Genomic DNA, 15687 nt, shown 5'->3' on the forward strand with positions numbered 1-15687 from the left:
GACTGACGTGGGGAAATGGCTCTGTTAGTAGTATCTGTACTATGAACATAGAGACCTGTGGGAAGATCCCCAGTACCCATTTAAAAGCTGGAATGACAGCAAATTTGTAAACCCAGCAGTAGATTAGATGGATAGATGATAACCTGGGACTCTGGCCAAACAGTCTAGCCAATTGTTGATTCCCACATTCATTTTGAGATTGTGTCTCAATAATATGCTCAATAAGGACAGAGGATGGCACCTAACATCAACTCTGGCACCTACACACACACACACACACACACACACACACACACACACTTAATTAGGTATACCTGAATATATATATATATGCATAATACCACATAAGTGCACATGTGTATGCACACATACACACAGAAAGAGGGAGAGAAGGAGAAAGAGAATCTTAAAAAGTAAAAATAGAATGAGTAGCTCATAGAACAGGAAGGAAAATGATTTTTATTATTTTGTGTGTATGTATATGCTATGCATGAACACACACAAAAGCCAAAGGACATTCAGTGTTTTATTCCATCACTCTCTAACTTACTCATTTGAGACTGGGTGTTCTCATTGAAAATGGAGTTAGATGGGCAGCACAAAGAGCCAAAGACCCTTCTGTCACCCAGTGGTGGGCTTACAGGTGCAGGCCCATGGACATACTTGAATTTGTACATGGGTAAGCACTACTACCTGCTGGGTCATCTTCTCAGTCCTGGATTTTTTTTTTTATTTTAAACAAGAACTTTCTTGTTTCTAATACATATTGCTGAACTATCTGGAAATTAGTTTTCTAAAAATCTAAAAATGTATGAATAAAGAAATGACATAGAAAGTTAAATATATCTGTTGTTACTGTTTTTCCTATATGACCCAGGCCAGCCTCGCCTTGCTTCTGCTTCTTGAGTGCTGAGACTCTAGGCATGTACTACATCGAATGATGCTGTTAAAAGTAAGAAGGTAAGGCTGGCTTGGGAATGAAACTGACATGAAATGACCATCAGAAATGAGCTTTCTTCGTACATGGCAGCCATGATCAGCTCTTCAAATAGGTAAGGATTAGGAAGACAGTGGATCATGTGAGAGACAATATGATGGGGCTTTAACATCTGGAGAGGAGATTTGTTAAAACTGCTAAGTAAACGAAAAAGTTACTATAGACAGGTGATTTAGGCGATGGGGGTAGATGGGGTGGCAGGTCCAGAGGAAAATCTCTGAGGAATCTCCTGAACAAAGGAGAATGCCTTACTTTTATATTGTGACTTAAAGAGACAGGATAACCGTTCTACAGGAATATGTGCTTATTTATCCCGCTGTGAACTAGAGCTCCTTACCTCAGATCCCAGGGCCGATGCTGTCAGTTCGCTGACAATACTGGCCAATAAGCCACAGGTGTTGGAGACCAAGTGTGAGGAGAAGAGCTCATTTTCTCTCCGAAGGCTGTTTCTCACTGGAAGCACAACAATGACGAGCATCTTCTCTAGGACTTCACGGAAGCTTGTCATTCCCGAGATGTTCTCTTCACTCTGTGATGCACAGGAAGAGAGAGGACAACACACTGACTTACTTAACCTCCACTTGATAACCTAAAGTTCTAGGCCTGAATTATTTCTATTTTAACTCATAATTTACATGACATGTGTTTATTAGCTTAGTGACGTCTTCACGTATTTTCTTATTTGAACTACATAGCAGTCTATAAACTGTGTCTATCTCCATGGCAGACAGACAATTATTCATTCTTTTAGAAACTCTTATCCTACAAGGTAAGATTTCAGTAGAACTTGAGTCTATAAAAATCAATCACAGCTACTCCTTTTATAATTACTACTTGATTTAATTTCTCAAAGAAAACAAAATCCCATACTCTACCAGTAGAAAATTACAGGATAAGAAATTAGAATTTAATTAAAATCCAAACTCCAAAAATATTTTTCAGAAAATACTGTTAAGATTGTAATTCAGCGGCTACATGACCAAGTTCTATCGTTTATTACACTCTCATGTGTTCTGACTCACTGTGAGGTGGTCACAGTGACCAATCAATCTTTCAGTTTTACCAAGGACTGGAGAACCAGACAATTTGGTATCTAGTTGTAATTCTTTCATCAAACTTTGGCTTTCCTAAATCATGGGTGTGGCTTAATTTTCAAAACCACATTCTTAGTCCCTGGATAAGTTCTTTCATAATAATTATATTCCTTAACTGCCTTACACACAGTAATATTCATGAAAGTGTACACAGTCTGGGTGAAGAGAGGCCTAGAAACTAAGTTACTTTCTTCTCAAATCAAATATGTAAATGAATAAATTCATTTAGAAATTACATAATTTTCAGTTAAAGCAACCACTAGCAGGACTATCAATTTCCTTCTTACAGTATAGTTTTAATGCCAGACAAAAAAGCATTTTAAAGATATTTTTATATTTTAGTCTACTATCATGAGTATAATTACTATAATATGTTGGTTCATTTCTAACCTAATAATTTTTTGCAATTAAAATAATCCATTTTTTTTATTTACTAAAACTCAAGTTGTATTGTATCCCTTCTATCTTTTCATTCTCTAGAAACTTCACCTTCACAGAAAGTCTGCTTTGAAAAAAACTCAATCACTAATTGTACTTCACCAAGAATCTTGCGGTGCTTCCTTCAGAAAATTGTCTGCAGGAAAAAAGTCTATGCTTGTTTTGTTTCTAATCAGTAGTTGTCAAGAATAATTTAAAAAGCTGCTCCAATAATAGTCTGCCAATATGACATGGTAGAGAGAAACATGTCAAACGCAAGGTGATACTAGCTTTCTAACTGATTTCTGACAATCTTTAACAAATCTTTAATATAATTTCCTTCGACTTTAGAAAATTTCCCAGTATTTGAGACACTAAGGCAGAAGGATGAAAGCTCCAGCTAGCTTAGGTTACAACAGGAAAAGGAGAATTTAATACTTAAAAATATTATACTGGGAAAATAATCATGACCTTAAATGAAAAGCTAAGCAAAGATACACTGTTTAAAATACTTAAAAAAAATAAAAAATACTTAAATATTTGAAATGTTCTAAATATATGTATGTATGAGAATGGCTGATCATTTTATGACAAAATGTTAAAAGGTACAATGTCCAGCAGGCAAGAAAGGGGGAGCATGAGAAATTATATTTAATTAAGAATGTATAAAAATTTGAGTTAAAAAAGGCAGTTAAATAATATTAATTATTGCTATATTTTCAAAAACTTTAAACACATAACTAGTTATTACTCACTATACATTAGTATTAAAATATAAAACTCTAATAGTAATTCCTAAATAAAACAGGAGAAAATTCCCCTAAGTTCATCTCCCATGTTACTTTATCTCAGTATTCTCTTAAGTAGTCTTTTGTATAGATATTTTACATAGTCACCACTCTTTATATACACTTTTGATTTTTAAATATTTGCCTTGATATCAAATGTAAATATACCATTTAAATGGCTGAATAAAGGTCTATTAAGTTAGTAAACCAAATTCAGCTATTTCACTTAGTACTGAACATTTAAGGATGAGAGTGAGGTTTCTAAACTTTCTCTTGAGCAAATAAACATGCAACTTTTAGTTTTCCAATTACTCTAACAGTTCCCTGTGAAAACACTGACAACATGAAGTAGTGAAACGACAATTTACCATCTAAAAATATCTGGTAGTTTGTAGCAGTCAATCAAAGGTTGTGTTTGTTTTTTTATCCACTTCAACTACAACATAATCAAAATTACAGCAAATAAACCTAAAAGGTTGAAGGAGATATTCAAACTAATTTAAATTGTAAAAATCCATCTATAAGGTTACTATATTTTTTCATAATCTCACAGCATAGAAATTTATAAGAAAAAAGTTTAACTTTTTCTAATTTTCTAGAAACAATTTGCTATCTCCCTGACATTCATTATTAATTACTAGTAAGTCTGAGGTTTTTTGATGCTGGCCCTTGTAATATTTTAAATTTCTATAAGGATCCTATAGAAATAGGTTTTTAATTTTTTTCTAGAGTTCTTTTTAACAATGCAAAATCAGTTATTAAACAATGTTTCTTATGTCTTTTGTTTTTAAATTTATTTTAATGTGCTAGAATATTTTATAGAACCCATTTTCATAAAAGTTATTCCTTTCTATATTTTATACATTTATATACTGTGGGTGTGTGCATGGGTGTGTGTCCAGCACACATGTGGTAGTCAGAGAATGTGTGAGTGTAGGCTCCCCTTCCACCATGTAGGTTGTGGATCAAATTTAAGTTGTTGTGCACTTTTATGGGCTGTGACATTTTGGTAATTATACTTTAGAACAGTAAAGATTCCTTTACTATCCGTAACTTACTTTTTTATGATACAGCAATAAAAAATTACATAGGTGTTTACTTTATATTCACCTTTTTAAAAGTGAGTTGTCATTTAAAATAAGATTGCTTATTGTGGTGGTCTAAATAAAAATGGTTCCTATAGGTTCCTAGTCAGTGGAATATCTGGAAAGGAGGTGTCACTGGAGGTCTTTGAGGCTTCAAAGTGCATACCAAGCCCAATCTCTCTCTGCTTGCTGCTAGTAGATCAAGATGCAAGAGGCTACTGCTCCAGTGCTGTGCCTGCTTGTTCCCACACACCCATCATGATGACAACTGACCAACCTTCTAAACTGTAAACAACCCCCCAAATAAGCGCTTTTTCTATAAGTTGCCTTGGGCATGGTGTTTTATCATGGCAATAACTAAACTAGCTGGGCGTGGTGGTAATGCCTTTAATCCCAGCACTCAGAAGTTAGAGGCAGTCAGATCTCTGTGAGTTCAAGGCCAGCCTGGACTAGAGAGAAAGTTCCAGGATAGTCAGACCTATAAAGAGAAACTCTGTTTCAAAAAACAAAATAGTAACTAAGATACTTATCTTTCAGGTGAACATGAGAACTGGAGAATAGCTCTTACAAAACAGATAATCATTTGTCAATTATTTGTCATACATAATTATCAGTAAGGAAGATGAGGCACCAACCTATGCATATCTCCACTTCCTATTGTTTTACTTTTCCATTGTTAGAGATTTCTGAAGACACGTACCTGGCTTAGCTTTTCCATATGTCCCACCAGAAGTGGGAATCGATGAACTAGTGTTGAGTCATTCTCAGTGCTGACTTGCTTAACAATTGATCGCAATAATACTTCTCCATCATATGCAATAGGGAAGATAGACGTCAGCTTAACAGAAGTGTGACACAGCGCGGACATAACAGCTGCAAGGAGTCGGCTACTGGATGTCTTAAAGTTTGCTTCCTGGATATCCTTGTAAGAACAATAAGAACCCTCAGATACTGCATCAATATAAACCAAGTTTTTACAAATACGCCAATATTTTCTACCACTCAATTATGTAAGGGGCTTTATTACAGGATAATACCACATAGATACATTAAAACATAATTAAATTATCATCTAGTAATGATGGGGGAAGTAGAGGCAAGAAAAGTCCTATAGCAAACCAATGTTTATACATGTGTATATCTTTACAATCACCAGATCTTCCTAGCATCATTATCAATTCCCATTAGAATCTATCACACACACTCATTCTGCAAGCACTGCAAATACTTTTGACAAAAAAAATAAATAATACAAATCACACTTCTGTGATACCATTTTACTAAGGTTACAGAATTATACTATCATTCTCAAGTTTATGGAGAAATCTCAGCACAGCTGGACAATTTTTCAAACTTTTTAAACTTATCAACATTAGAAATTCTACTTCACAAAAATCATGCACACACTACTTAGTTCTTCACACATCTGTGCTACCAGTCAGACATAAAATCAAAGCAACATGTCATTGAGATCCTATGCTGCAAAGCTAGCCTAGCACATGGAGACTGCTATGGTGAGAGGACTTAATCCATCGCTAGTCCAGGGAATACTCTCCTTCTAGGAAAGAAATACACTGCCCTCCTTACTAGGATCAGAGTTCACTGGGGTACCACTGGGAAGATAATGAATTAGAGATAGCAGGGTAAAGACATGATGCTATCATTTCCATTACAATAGTAGCCAAAGTGGCAAGAACAGGCAGTTCCAAGGAGAAACATCCACTAATTCATTGGTATCTAGGATGTTAGCTACAGATTGCTCTTTTAGAATTAAGTTAATATATCTGTCAATAATATTTTACCATTAATTAAGATATTAGTGACAGATTCTTCTTAGGGATGTTTTATCAGGTAGGGAAGTTTTGTTACATCGTTGTTTGCAATGTTTTCACCAGTGACTAACTGCTAATTCTGTCAAATGTATTTTAACTGACTGAAATTTAAAGTGTATTGAAAGTATATGGTCTCTCTATTTCAAATTACTAAAAGAGTTACTACAATGAACTCTTTTTCTTTACACTCAGTACAGGGAACTCTCATTTGTGCTAGAAAGTACTTTACCACTGAATCATGCCCCAGCCAAATTAATTGAATTGATTTCTAGGTGTTAATCCTGCATTTCAAGATAAATATCACTTGGTAGTGAGTGATACAGTAACTTATGATTTTTAACTCAACAGGATTATCAGAATAACTGTGTCTCAGTGATATTTGTCCATTTCTTATTCTCATACTATGTTGGGTTTTGATATCAGACATGCCATCTATGAACCTTCTATGTTCTCTGAAGGAATTTGTTAGAGGTGTTATTTCTTTATAAATGTTTAAAGACTCTACAAATAACAATATCTGAGTTAGGAATTTTGGGTGAAAGTTTTAAATAAGGAATTCTATTTCTTAATAGGCACAAGACAATTATGATCCTCCTTTTGTCCTTATTTTTGAGAAAAGGTAGACCTGCCTGGCCTGAAACTTGCTATGTAGATTAGACTCTTTCAAGTCTTTTTTTGTTTTTCTTTTTAATATGTATGAGCATTTTGCTTGCATGTAAGACTATGTACCACATGTGAGCCTGGAGCTTCAAGAAGCCAGAAGTGATGTCTGAGGCCCTGGAACTGGAGTTACAGATTGTTGTGAGCCCCATGTGGTTCCTGAGAATAAGACCTGGGTCTTCTATATGTGTAGCTAGCTAGTGATCTTAACTGCTGAGCTATCATTTCTCCAGTCCTGATTTTAAAATTTTAGTCATTTAAATTTTACTAGATTAATGTATGTAAGTATATGATTGATTTTGTTAAACTGAAAACACATTTATTAATGTGTACTAAAAAAATATACATCCTGTAGTTGCATATTGTATTTTATAAATGTCTCTGAGATTAAGGTGGGGCTGGAAAGATGATTCAGCTCAGCAGTTAGCACTGGACTGAGCTCCCAAGGTTCAGATGAAGAGCAGAAGGAGGTAGAACATGAACAAGGTCAGGACCGCGAGGGGTGTGTCCACCCAGAAAGACTGATCTAATGGGAGCTCACCAAGGCCAGCTGGACTAGGACTGGACGAGCATGTGATCAAACCAGACTCTCTGAATGTGGCTGACAAGGAGGGCTGACTGAGAAGCCAAGGATAATGACACCAGAATTTGATCCTACTGCATGTACTGGCTTTGTGGGAGCCTAGTCTGTTTGGATGCTCACCTTCCTAGACCTGGATGGAGGGGGGAGGGCCTTGGACTTCCCACAGGGCAGGGAACCCTGACTGCTCTTTGGACTGGAGAAGGAGAGGGAGGGTAAGTGGGGGGGAGGGGGAGGGAAATGGGAGGAGGGAAGGAGGTGGAAATTTTTAATAATAATAATTAAAAAATAACAGTTTTTCCAGAGGATCCACATTCAAGTATCAGCACCCATATTCAATGGAACACAACTGTCTGTAATGCCAGCTCCAACAGCCCTCTCAAGCTCTACTCACCTGCACATATACAAAAGACATATGCACATGGTGTCATGTGAATTCTAATTGGTCTTAATAATAAAAACCCAGAGTCAGATATTAGGGGGTGAAAGCTGAAAGATCTGAGAAGCAGAGCAGCTATCCACTAGTTCTTTCTTCTACGAAATCCTCAGGCCGAGTATTCTGTGTCTATAGGTCCTCAGATTGAATGCCTTGAGCTTTTGTCTCCTCCCGCCTTACACTCCTCTCTCTGCCCAGCCACATTCCTTCCTGTTACCACCTCCCTAGTGTTGGGATTAAAGATGTGTGACTCCCAAATACTGGGATTAGAGGTGTGAGCCAACACCCCACCACAGCCTGGCTCTGTTTCTCTTTGAGACTGGATCAATCTAGTGTAGCCTCTGTTTCCCCTGTCTTGCTAGTGCTGGGATTAAAGGCGTGTGCTATCACTGCCTGGCCTCTTTGCCTAAATGGTAGCTAGTTCTGCACTCTGATCTCCAGGCAAGGTTTATTTGTTAGAGCACAAACAAAATATTACCACACATACAATTAAAAATAAAAGTAAAATCATATAGATCAAGATAGTTTATATCATTATTCAAATCTTTTCCCTCCTCTTTTTGTCTAGCTGCATTGGTAATTACTGCAACATGAGTACTGCAGTACTGCCAGTGGCAATGTCTCTTTCTGCTTTCTGCGCTATAGCTCTGCAAAGCATTTGGGATTTGGAGTCTTCATTAGTGAATAAATGATGTTACCCTGTCCTTCACTCATTCCCCTCTCACCTATCTGTGGAGACGCTGAGGGCCACTTGTTTCCACACATACACACACACTCTCAAATAACCTCCCCTACAGACTGAAAGAGAAAGTCGGCAGTTATAGAAACATGACTGGTAATTTTATAACAAATAGATGACACCAGAGAATGAAACAAACTTTTAAATTTTAGCTATATACGTGACACACACCAGGTAGATTTCCTAACTGACCTTGAGTAATTAACAAAGGATGAAAATTTAAATTAATTTTCTGGCACAGTATTAAGCAATATATTTTATTTTCAATCAACATTTTATAAATTTAAATTACCTGATCCAAACAATTCAACAGATCACAGAGACAAGCCCACTGTAGCGCAGGAGTCGGGTAGAAGGAGTGAAAGCAGGCAGTGAAGGTGTTATGGCACTCCTGAAGAACAGCCTCCAGAAGACTCAAGGGCTGGCTCAGGTACCCTTGAGGGTCATTATCTAACTTCACCATGCAATGATCAACTCCCTCCGATAAAATTTTTCTTAACAAAGTTCTTGTTTTTCCAATACACTCTGCTAATTTGCTAGTTTCTTCTACAACTGCTTTTCCTGTAGCTTTGAGAAATAAAAAGAAAAAGTGCTAATAAACCAAAGCATGTACACGACAATAATAATTCAATCATTTACTGTATAAATTAAAATCAAACACCAAAACTCAGAAATGAAACTGCTTAGAGACTAAGTGGGCTCCAAAATAATTTAAAAAAAAAAATCTACATAGGATAAAAGAACTAGCATCATTATTTAAGTCTAAATTTGTAATTGAATTTTTTTCTATTTGATAAATATAGTTTAAAAGTAACATATTTTTCTCTCTTAATTTTAGTAGCAACTAAAAGGTATCTTGGGATCTTAAAATACTAGGGTATCTCTACATTAATTTTCTTAATCTCTGAAATGATTTCTTTCCAAAGTTTTTTAAAATTTACCATACCTGATACTGGGTATATTTCACAGGTATAGACTCGCAACAACCGCAAACAACAGGTCCCCACAAAGCGTAGTCTCTCTAAATCAAGAAGTGTGGCTGTGAACTGGAACCCTTTTAACCCTCGAAGTTCTTCAACTCCTAAGACTAAGGTGGTCCAGCTCCAGTGAAGAATACTTAGCAATGATTCGAAACATTCCTAATCCACAATATGAAAAAACACACGAGTTATTAAAACATATCATAGTTTGAATAAAGAGAACAATAATGGCATGTAACTTCAAAAATATCCTGAACTTTTTACTGAGTTTTGATAGTTGAAGTAAAATACGTGTGCACATTTTTACACTTACCTTTTGCCAGCCTAGTTAATTTATCTTAAAAATATATAGAAAAAAGTTATAATTTACATGTTTCTTTGAAATTATGCTAATATAGTATAACAATTTAAAGTAGTGTTAAAGTATTATAAACCAGTAATACCTATATCACTATATATAAATTACTTATATATTAAGCTATAGGCAGGCAGTAGTGGCACATGCCTTTAATTCCAGCATTTGGTAAGCAGAGGCAGGTAGATTTCTGTGAGTTTGAGGCCAGTCCAGTCTACAAAAAATAGTTCCAGGACAACCAGGGCCTTAACATAGAAACCCTGTCTCGCAAAAAAAAAAAAAAAAAAAAAAAAAAAAAAAACAAAACAAAATAAAACAAAAAAAGTATAGTAACAACTATAACCAATTCTTGAAAAGTTGATTTGAAATTACTAACAAAAATCACTATTTAGATTTTTAAAAATTCTCACGCATGTGTTTAGGTTTGGCTTCTCTGCAGTTCTAGACGGTCTGAAGACCATCACACTTACATAACAGCAAACATTAAAGCATCTCAGAGTGGAGCACTTTGCTCCCCATTCCTCACCAAGGCCCAGATGACTGCTGGTATAATATAATAAAAGAAAGCTTTAAAATAAATTACTGAATAGATTTTTGTATGAACAATTTCAATAACCTAATGATCACATGGTTTTTATATATTAAAAAGGATAAAAACAAAATAATACTTATCTTAATAAAAAAATACCAAATTTATTGTTTATTAGGGCAAATGTCAAGTTAGAAAAGTCACAAGTTATTTCAGACATACAAAAGCCAATTCAGCTGAGTTGACATAGGCAACATCTTTACTTTTTTACTATTTAAAGTATACATTATCTTTGCATAAAATATACACCTAAAAAAAGCAAATCTGAATTCATAAAACTAAATTAAGACAGTCTTAGAATTAAAATACTGCAACAAGTAGCAAAGCTGACATTTTTTTAAAACGGCTTACCACTGAGACAGTTCTTGCAAAAGATCTCTTTAAAATGTGTACAGGCTCACTAGTCTGCTGTTTGCCTTTGGAAGCACTGCCATCACTGGTTGGTAGTCTGGTGGTAGAAGACAAACAATATATTATGTTCAAATTAATGACCAATGATAACTTTTTAACGTACATTTTTTTAAGATCAGTGAAGTGCTCAGCTACGAATCTACATTACCTCCCACTACCCCAAGGCTCGAGGAGCATTATCAAAGAGGGAACAGAAAGATTTCCAGATGTAGACGTTTGGGTAAACAGGTCAAAACAGCATCTTCTGGTCCCGATAGGAATGCTGCACCCCTGCATGGAGAGCAGCTGTGGCTGCCTGCACAAACCCATCACGAGATCAAGCCAGTCAGTTTTCCATTAAGGAAGGAAAGGGGAGAAGCTATGGACAGGCAATGACTCCTGAGAAAAGAGTGGCCACTTTTCTTTAGGAGGTAGCCCTTGGCAGGCCAAGCGTGCTCCAGTATGGCCCCACGTCCAGGAGCATATGAAAGTACAAACGGAACTCAGTAGTCTTTCACAACAGATGCAAAGTACTACAGAGATCCACAGTAGGTCATAAAGCAGAAAACAAATGGTTGTGGGCTACGGAGTCACAATTGACATCTCTACAGTGCAACCCTATATCTAAAGCTCAGGGAATCATGCAAGAGTGGGTAGAAAGATTTTAAGATGGAGGGACCAGGAAGGTTGAATCTAGAGTGTCCTCTAGATATAACAGGGAAACGACATCCACAAAATTCTCAACAATATGGTTGTCCAAGCAAGACTTGCATAATGACACCGGTTGACATGTCAATGTAGATGGGAGAAGCCGTCCATAATTCCACCCACAGATGAAAAGCTACAGACAATCAATTGCTATGAGAGAACAGAAACCAGTTTTCTCCAAGGAATAGCTCCTGATAGGTTATCCAAATCCAAGTAGTCAGCACTAAATCATAAGAGCAAGACACAGTACGATATATCATCTATTCACCCACCCACCTACCTACATACCTACCTACTCACCTACCTACCTATTTACTTACAAACCTATCCACATATATACACACATACATATGTACATGTATCTGTGTGTGTGGGGTGTATAACAATAATACTTAAAGAAGATAATACTTAATGAATTTAAGAGGGAGTGATGGTCACGGTAGAAGAAGAAAAGGAAGAAGGATTAAAAATTATATAAACATAGTATTCATATATGAATATATATTATGAAATATAAAAATTTAATAACTAAATATTAAAATCAGTATGTATCAAATACTATAAAATTCAATCAATTAAAGACAAAACTTCAGATTTAAGAATATATATTATTAGAAAGAATGAAAATTCACCTTCAAAAATACGTATCTTAAGTAATCAGGAAAAAATATTAAAATCAGTATGTATCAAATACTATAAAATTCAATCAATTAAAGGCAAAACTTCAGATTTGAGAATATATATTATTAGAAAGAATGAAAATTCACCTTCAAAAATACATATCTTAAGTAATCAGGAAAAAATGGAAAGGCAAAATAGGGGCATGAAGTAAGGCTAGTGTAGATCTGGAATGAGTTAGGGGAAGAAGAATGGGGTACATATTATCAAAATATATTGTAAAATTCTCAAAGAATAAAAATAACATATAAAAATATATATTTTGCCATAATAAAATACTCTGTATTAATATTTTACCACTAAAACATATAAAAGTCATATTTACTAGTAATGTACATATAGTACAGTAGTCCATAAAGACAGTCCAGTACAATTTGCTATGTTCAGAAAGAACTTTTGGACTGGAGAGATGGCTCAGGTGTTAAAGGCAAAGGCTCACAAACATACAAAATACTACCAATATCAAAAATAATGGCTACAATAGATAATGTAAAAATCATCAAAATTCCTTCCTGGAGAAATATGAGGCTCCTAATATTCAAATTCTTTTAGTGATTACTAGAAGAGAAGTCATGGAAGACAGTTATTTCTTCTACTTTTGGGGACTATGTTTAGCAAGAAAAATGCATATTTAATAGGGTTTTATAAGTAATCTAAAAACAGACAAATACATTGGCATGACATATGTCAATACATGTTTCAATTACTGCAAATTAATTAAAATTTTTACTGCTAAAATATAATAAACACGAATAATTTGCTATTTTAAGTAAAAGTAGAAATTAATGGTAACGGATTTTCCAATGTGTCCTACTAAGACTATCGGCCTGGAGATATAGCAGAGTACTGGGGAGCTTGCGAAGCATGTGTCAGGCCCTAGGTTTAATCTCGAGCACAAAGAAAAGAAAGATTACAATAAATTGACTAGATCCACATCTAAAACATCCTCCCATCCTACCTTGCATTCCTCAGTATATCCTTTACTAGTTTATAACATTTTGAAATTGGTATTACAATCAATAAGCAAATTAAACAAACAGTTATTGGCATAGGATTGTTATTATATTGATACCATGAGTTATACAAAACGTTAAATTAGGTTTGATACAGAAAGTTCTCAAAAAGTTTACTAAATACTATCTAAATATTTTTAATTAGCTATATTTCACAAGTGTAACATTAATTTGTTCAATGCTTCAATAATTTCTCCATTATTATACTGCATATTTTATAGTGATTTTATTCCTGCACAAGAAAAGAATAACTATAAAATGTTTAAATACCTGTACAACAGTTGAGGTATCTGACCAGCATTTACATCGGTACCATTATTTGACTTCTTTGAACTCTTGAACTGGAAAACAACCCTAAAAGAAGAGAGAGATAGAAAGAGAGAAGCTTTAAGGTTCATTAAAATTAATACGGAATTTAATAATAATGTTTTCAAATTTTATGGTAATGAAAATTATTCATTTGTTAAAGACTGACATATGAAACAGTCACTGATTTACAGCTGCTGAATTATCAACAAAATGAGGCGCTTGAACTTGATGGGAACTCCTAGATGAGGACCCTTGTGCCTCCCATCCTTCACTTCAGCTTTGAACTAAAGATCTCCATCTGAGAGCATGAAAGCAGCTTAAACAGACACATTTAGGGACTTCAACCTCTGAGTGTTGTGACATTAGCAGTTCTAGCAAAAATCTAACAGTGAGCAGAAAGAGAAACATCCCATGGCAGATTCAACTTAAATACTCATCAGCATAGAATTTACTCAAAAATTAGCATGTACCTTTTGTACTACTGTGTTCATGATGAACAAAAACAAATGTAATTTCTCTTGCAAATCATAATATTTTCAAACATTAGGATGAAATAAGTAGAGCAGAAAGAAGGTTGGGTTCTGTATATGGTAACCACCTAATTATTCTAAACACATCATTTTCCCATTTTATTTCTCTAATTTCCTGAGTTTGAATGAGACTAATACTTGCTTCAAAACGTACTGAGAAAACCAAATGAAATAATGTATCTGGAAGTGTGTAGTTATTTTGTGCAGGTGTATGTGTGAATGTGCATGTTGCTGTGGGTGCCTGTGCCCTTGGGCATGTGTATACACGGAGGCCAGAGGTCTATATGAGTATCACTTCTGAAGAGTCAATCACTGTTTTATTTTGCTTCTTTTGTGTGGTTTGGTTTTTAAGAAAGGGTCTCTCACTGGCTTGGAATTTTCCAAGTGGGCTAGAGTGGGTGATCAGCAAGCTCCAGGGATGCACATGCCTGGCCAGTGCTAGAATTACAGGGGAATGGTATCAACATCACATTTTTTACATTGGATTCAGATAGTAATGTCTCCAATGGCAAACCCTTTACTGCCAAGCTTTCTTCCTAATCTGAAAGTGGTAAATTTTTGTCTAAATTTCAGTAAGATAATATCATTTCATATGACAGAAACTTTGTGTCTTCCAAACTTCTGCATATGCAATATCAACCTAATGTGAACATATATATATATAAATTCATCAGTATCCTGCACCCTTCCTCTATGTTACCTTTAACTTGGTTATAAAGTTTTTAAACAATTTAATACTCAGAAAGACACATATGCCATCTGACAAGAATATGCAGTCTTCTCCCTTTTGTCTAGATTTTAATTTAGTATATTTGGTTATATAACATACAGGTTACATAAATTTAACTTTTAGCAATTATATTAATACTCTTTGAGATTTCAGAACAGGATCCCACAAACCAAAGTAAGAGTTGCATAAGTCCAAATTCAACATTGTGCTTACCCATCATCTGTGGTAATAGACGCTTGTCCATGAGAACCACAGTCACTGCTGGGACCTGACACTCGAGCCCAAGCTACATACCACCATCCAGCTTGTAGGAGAACTGGCTCGTCAAACATCATTGCGTATTTTTCTCTACAGGAATTAAGAAGTCAAATACCTTGGCAATTGTCTAGTACATGCATTTACCTTCAAATACCTTATACCAAAACCCATGATACTGCTATTTTAAAGATTCTTATCTGACAAGAACTTTATTTAAAAAAAAATAAGATTTAAAAAAAAATAAGATTTAAAAAAATCTTATTTTAAAGTTTGGACACTAAAACAAATTTCAGTTCTTTATATTTAGAAAATCAAATTATATTTCTTTATTTTCTTTGTGGATTCAATAATATGTTTAAATATTTTAAAATGTTCAAGTTAAAACAAGAAAAGTATTTTTAAATTGTTATAAAAACATTAGAAATTACCCAGACAAAAAATTTTGCCCTTAGTTTGTGGGTTATTTATTCAGCTAAGTGTTCTGAGGGGTAGCATATTAAGAAAATGACTGTCTGGGGC

General features: G+C 34.9%; 1 protein-coding gene across 13 annotated transcripts in view; it reads right to left on the minus strand.

The window, feature by feature from the left end:
* The window catches only part of Mycbp2 (MYC binding protein 2), a 226395-nt gene that overhangs the window by 110380 nt on the left and 100328 nt on the right, over positions 1-15687 (minus strand). For all 13 annotated transcript variants that reach the window (XM_041674411.1, XM_041674457.1, XM_041674467.1 and 10 more), the window contains 7 exons: positions 15124-15258; positions 13612-13695; positions 10904-11000; positions 9575-9767; positions 8921-9195; positions 5082-5303; positions 1335-1526 (listed from right to left, as the gene is read on the minus strand). In XM_041674411.1, the coding sequence (XP_041530345.1) occupies positions 1335-1526; positions 5082-5303; positions 8921-9195; positions 9575-9767; positions 10904-11000; positions 13612-13695; positions 15124-15258 (1198 nt within the window). The remainder of the gene's footprint in view (positions 1-1334; positions 1527-5081; positions 5304-8920; positions 9196-9574; positions 9768-10903; positions 11001-13611; positions 13696-15123; positions 15259-15687) is intronic.

The sequence above is a fragment of the Microtus oregoni genome, unplaced genomic scaffold (genome assembly GCF_018167655.1).
Source record: "Microtus oregoni isolate MIOR12 unplaced genomic scaffold, Mior012 000001F_ref0000356, whole genome shotgun sequence".
Taxonomy (NCBI): Eukaryota; Metazoa; Chordata; class Mammalia; order Rodentia; family Cricetidae; genus Microtus; species Microtus oregoni.